Here is a 6141-nt window from a genome sequence, read left to right as displayed (position 1 = left end):
TATAATGGAAGACAATGGGGGAAATATTTGGAGGGTTTAAAGTCAGAATTGTGACACTTATAATTTAATAAAAGCACTTATTACGGTATTATTTCAGCTGTAAATCTGGTTAAACTGTTGATTTTGTGGGATCACATGGTTTACGGCATTATGTCGTCATGGCAACAAAGCTGTAAAATGGGATCTATCCCAGATTTTTGCGTTTTATGATATAAAATGAGGAACGAGTCGAAATATTTCTTTGATTATTCACATAACACAAATGCTGTCGATTGAACTTGAACCCGGAATATTCCTTTCATTAAAGTGCCACGTGAAGACTTCAGTTCACATTGTTGAGCGATGATACAAATGAAACAGTGTTACAAATGCGTTTGAGTCTTAACATACCTCACAAAGCTGATCTAATGATGCCGTTTAGTTTCACTATCAAGAGTATATCATGAGAGCTACAAGCTTTAGACTGGTTTAATGGTCCAGAACATTCCGAACACTTGCTATTGGAATCTGTGTGTGATGTGTTGCAGTCGTCTAACTCTCCTGTCGTTGTGTCCTCTCTCTAGTGCACGTTTGAGGGCTGTGGGAAACGCTTCTCGCTGGACTTTAACCTCCGGACGCACGTCCGAATTCACACCGGCGACCGGCCCTACGTTTGCCCGTTTGACGGCTGCAATAAAAAGTTCGCTCAGTCCACCAACCTCAAATCGCACATCCTAACACACGCGAAAGCCAAAAACAACCCATGAACACTCGCGTTCTCCGGTGTCCGACGGTCCTGACGCTCCTCTTCACACTGGAGATATGAACCGATGCTCCGCTAGTCCCTCACGGAGCTCAATCCATGAACCTGAAGGACTTTCCATGAATTGTGGCGACTGTAAAAGACAATAAAAGCAAAATCCTCCTCACCGATCCACCTCATAACGCGAGGAACCGAACTGCCCCTCCAGAGCCCGACGGGTGCAGATGGAGAGGCTCATGCCACCCTTCGATGCTTTGTACCACAGTTTGAGCTTTGCTTCATTTCCCACTTTTACTTCAGTCTCTCTGGTCTGCATAGATCTTATAATCACTTTTAATTTTGTATTTCTCCAAGTGTGCATATTGTACACTCATGTTTGGGATGTGCTTCATACATGTGCTCATGAATGATCCCGGAGAGTTTAAGACTGGCGTTCCTCACGGACGGGGTGATGATGATGTCAGTCACTGTAATGATGATGAATCTGACGTGCGCGTGTGAGCGGCTGATGAGATGTGGCGTGCGGTCTCTCGCGTGTCACTTCAGTGTCATCCGTCGTTTCCTTTCTTAGAATATATTGTAACGGTCCAAACCATGAACTATTCTTTGTTAATATTTACAGCTCACCTGTACTTCAGCAGCTATTATACAAACATAATAAAAAAAGACATATATTTTTTTTGTCGTATTAATTTGCTTCATTTGGTGTGAATGACACTGAACATGTGACAGGAAACACAAGTCCTTGATATTTTGGGAGGAAGGTGGCACAAGCACACTTCATGTTTTCATGTCAAGTATTTGGCAAAATTGAATTTGTCGCGTTTCAAATGATAAAAAATACAAGAATGGAACACGAGGAGTATTGTGACATTTTGTGTCAAATAATGGAATATTATTTATCCAATAATATTCAATAACACAAATATACCCGCTTTATTCCTACGCTGCAGTTTTTATGTTAATATTTAGAAAATAAATCAATTTAATTGACAATTTTGAAAGATTTTCTTTCATTATAAAATCACAAGTAAAGATTTGGGTGAATTTTCTGCCAATTTATGAAGACACATTTCAAGTGTTTCTGCATTTTGTCTTTTTTCTAAACATTTCTTTGAAATGTTGTTTTTTTTTGTTGTTTCTTCAGTGTTACTTTGTTAAAAGGAATGTTCTTGATTCAATGCAAGTTAAAGGGGCAGTTCACGCAAAAATGAAATTTCTGTCATCATTTACTCACCCTCATGCCATCCCAGATGTGTGACTTTCTCTCTTCTTCAGAACACAAATGAAGATTTTTAGGAGAATATTTCAGCTCTGTAGGTCCATACAATGCAAGTGAATGGTGACCAGAACTTTGAAGCTCCAAAAAGCACATAAATGCAGCATTTGAGAAACACATCAATATTGAAGTCTTTTTTGCTATAAATGTTCCTCCCTGCTCAGTTAATCTCCACTTTAACTTTCACATTCTTCTTCTTGTGTTTTTGGAGATTTGCCTTCATGTATATCACCCCATACGGGGCAGGGATGAGAATTTAAAGGAAAAATTTACTTAAGTATTGATGTGTTTCTCACCCACACCTCTCATCCTTTCTGAAGACATGGATTAAACCACTGGATTACTTTTATGCTGCATTTATGTGCTTTTTGGAGCTTCAAAGTTCTGGTCACCATTCACTTGGATTGTATGGACCTACAGAGCTGAAACATTCTTCTAAAAATCTTCATTTGTGTTCTGAAGAAAGTAAGTCACACATCTGGGATGACATGAGGGTGAGTAAATGATGACAGAATTTTCATTTTTGGGTGTACTGTCCCTTTAAAATATCATAAACGTAGTGTGAAAAGTAGCCAGTTTTAATCATACAAGTACCTGTAACATCAGGGACCAAAAATGAAATGTTTTATATTTTTCACGCCCCCCCTGAATAATGAACAGCATTAGCTGGGAGATGAATTCTTTCATATGTAGGAGAAATATACATCATAACTGATTTTATTAACTGTGTGTGTGTGTGGGGGGGTAATAGATGTGTACGTGTATTGTATTTGTGTGTGTATGCTCATGGACTCTAATGCATGATTTATTGGTTGTTTAGATGGTCAATGACAAACGTGCTGCTTTATATGCGTGTGATGTCACTAACACCTGAATCATCTGTGTTTGTGTGACACACACTCCTGGTTCACCATGCTTCAGGGGTTAATGTCATATATTGCTTGTAGTCAGGTGTGTGAATTGTGTTGCATTTAAACATGCATGTGCATTCAGGGGACGACAGCAGGTGAGGTGATTTCTAACAGTTGTGATGGAGATGAGAGCGCTGCAGAAATGTTGCCACGGTAACTGAGACATGCAGCACTGCACACAGATACCCTTCAGTTCCACGAACAGAGCGCTAAATACACTTGCACGATCAGATCAATGCTCATCTATTGATTTACAGCAGTACTTCAGTTTCAGTTGTGCAAATACTAGAGAATTACCTTGTTCCATAATAGAGTCCCTGTTACAGTGTTATTACCGTACAGAGTACTAAATAATGTAATGGCACCAAACAGCACGTACTTCATATTACATTTACAGGGTTCTGTGTAGCTCAATGTGAACTAACACCGGTTATCACCCCTGGAGTCAGCTGAGTGACTCCAGTCAGGTCTCCTAAGCAAACAAATTGGCCCGGTTGCTAGGGAGGGTAGAGTCACATGGGGTAACCACTGGAGGTTAAGTTGTGCACTAAATAGGGAGCAAGGGAGCATCCTATAGCTCTCTATAACTGTTCTGACACCAGTGCAGACAGACAGCACACTGGAGGTTAAGTCATGCACTAAATAGGGAGCAAGGAAGCATCCTATAGCTCTCTATAACTGTTCTGAGACCAGTGCAGACAGACAGCACACTGGAGGTTAAGTCAGTCACTAAATAGGGAGCAAGGGAGCATCCTATATCTCTCCTATAACTGTTCTGAGACCAGTGCAGACAGACAGCACACTGGAGGTTAAGTCATGCTCTAAATAGGGAGCAAGGGAGCATCCTATAGCTCTCTATAACTGTTCTGAGACCAGTGCAGACAGACAGCGCACTGGAGGTTAAGTCAGTCACTAAATAGGGAGCAAGGGAGCATCCTATATCTCTCCTATAACTGTTCTGAGACCAGTGCAGACAGACAGCACACTGGAGGTTAAGTCAGTCACTAAATAGGGAGCAAGGGAGCATCCTATATCTCTCCTATAACTGTTCTGAGACCAGTGCAGACAGACAGCACACTGGAGGTTAAGTCATGCACTAAATAGGGAGCAAGGGAGCATCCTATAGCTCTCTATAACTGTTCTGAGAGCAGTGCAGACAGACAGCACACTGGAGGTTAAGTCATGCACTAAATAGGGAGCAAGGAAGCATCCTATAGCTCTCTATAACTGTTCTGAGAGCAGTGCAGACAGACAGCACACTGGAGGTTAAGTCATGCACTAAATAGGGAGCAAGAGAGCATCCTATAGCTCTCTATAACTGTTCTGAGACCAGTGCAGACAGACAGCACACTGGAGGTTAAGTCATGCACTAAATAGGGAGCAAGGAAGCATCCTATAGCTCTCCTATAACTGTTCTGAGAGCAGTGCAGACAGACAGCACACTGGAGGTTAAGTCATGCACTAAATAGGGAGCAAGGAAGCATCCTATAGCTCTCTATAACTGTTCTGAGACCAGTGCAGACAGACAGCACACTGGAGGTTAAGTCATGCACTAAATAGGGAGCAAGGAAGCATCCTATAGCTCTCCTATAACTGTTCTGAGAGCAGTGCAGACAGACAGCACACTGGAGGTTAAGTCATGCACTAAATAGGGAGCAAGGAAGCATCCTATAGCTCTCTATAACTGTTCTGAGACCAGTGCAGACAGACAGCACACTGGAGGTTAAGTCATGCACTAAATAGGGAGCAAGGAAGCATCCTATATCGCTCTATGCAGTTAAGTGTGTTCACTCAGTTTCAGGCTGCAGATGATGTTTGGACACTCAATGACCATCAGTTCCGGCGTCTGAGCGTCCACATCGAGACAGGGAGCTGTTGATGTATTTCAGATGGTTGCATTGATTATCTCTCAAAGATCTCATTTCCCTACAGCAACTGTCCACAGATCAGAGTTTGATTGCACAGCAAACCTCTGAAAACATTGAAGAGCCCCTCGTTGGATTTCACCATGTGCCCTTTTCACTCAAAAACCATCTTTTATTGTTGTGACCCTTCGGGACTCACTTGAGACCGTCACACACTGAGAAACGCTGAGGCAATTTAATATCGATATCGAGAAGTCTCGCCGTCCCCAGGGGCATTCAACAGCCAATCCGTTCTGTAACTCGTTTCATGGCCTGATGTATTTCGTATGTCTATTTGTCTTAAGGACAGACCGTTGTCTATAACCTGCTGTGCTGTAGAAGCAAACCCTCTTTCTGGAATGAAGTGTGAGGACGGTGTGTCTCAGCAGAAGTGCTCTTGGGAACAGACCGGTCTTCATTTATCGCCTTCTTGCGTTTCTTGTGAACACACCCAGAACTCACAGAGCCGAGATGAGCGAGCGATCACCTCTCTGACTCGGTGCCCCAGAGGAACGTGTGGATTAACAAGTCTAAAAATAATTGCACAGCCGTAAATGCTAAGAGATATTCTGCTCCATGAAATATACTGTATCCGCTTCAGACCTCTGAACTTCTGGTTGCAACGTCTCGTAGTCAGACATTAAAACGAGATACATTTACCTGAGAAGCACGATGATATATCAGAGTATTAGATATTGGGACTTTAAGATTGTTTATATATATATGTGGCAGGGCGGGGCCGGGTCGTGATGCCACAATATACTTTTATTTTTTATTTATTTATTGTTATTAGGTGCTACTATTTACAAATCAAAAATGGAAATGGAAAATGCACACAGCAGTCACACAGGGATCTCAGGAGGATAAAACAAGTGAAAATGTATCAAGTATAATTATTATGCATTGTGTGAAAAGTAGGGAGGGTAGAGTCACATGGGGTAACCAAATTGGCCCGGTTGCTAGGGAGGGTAGAGTCACATGGGGTAACCAAATTGTCCCGGTTGCTAGGGAGTGTAGAGTCACATGGGGTAACCAAATTGTCCCGGTTGCTAGGGAGTGTAGAGTCACATGGGGTAACCAAATTGTCCCGGTTGCTAGGGAGTGTAGAGTCACATGGGGTAACCAAATTGTCCCGGTTGCTAGGGAGTGTAGAGTCACATGGGGTAACCAAATTGGCCTGGTTGCTAGGGAGGGTAGAGTCACATGGGGTAACCAAATTGTCCCGGTTGCTAGGGAGTGTAGAGTCACATGGGGTAACCAAATTGTCCCGGTTGCTAGGGAGTGTAGAGTCACATGGGGTAACCA

The 6141-nt window shown here is 42.5% G+C and overlaps 1 protein-coding gene across 3 annotated transcripts in view; it reads left to right on the top strand.

The window, feature by feature from the left end:
* The window catches only part of LOC127623617 (transcriptional repressor protein YY1-like), an 11510-nt gene extending 9764 nt beyond the window's left edge, over positions 1–1746 (top strand). For 2 of the 3 annotated variants that reach the window (XM_052098028.1, XM_052098027.1), the window contains exon 6: positions 564–1746. In XM_052098028.1, the coding sequence (XP_051953988.1) occupies positions 564–746 (183 nt within the window). In that variant the 3' untranslated portion in view covers positions 747–1746. The remainder of the gene's footprint in view (positions 1–563) is intronic. The other variant, XM_052098029.1, reaches the window with a different exon arrangement.
* The last annotated feature ends 4395 nt before the right edge of the window (positions 1747–6141 follow it).

This window comes from Xyrauchen texanus, chromosome 30 (genome assembly GCF_025860055.1).
Source record: "Xyrauchen texanus isolate HMW12.3.18 chromosome 30, RBS_HiC_50CHRs, whole genome shotgun sequence".
NCBI classification, from domain to species: domain Eukaryota; kingdom Metazoa; phylum Chordata; class Actinopteri; order Cypriniformes; family Catostomidae; genus Xyrauchen; species Xyrauchen texanus.
This window is presented reverse-complemented; position numbering and strand designations above follow the sequence as displayed.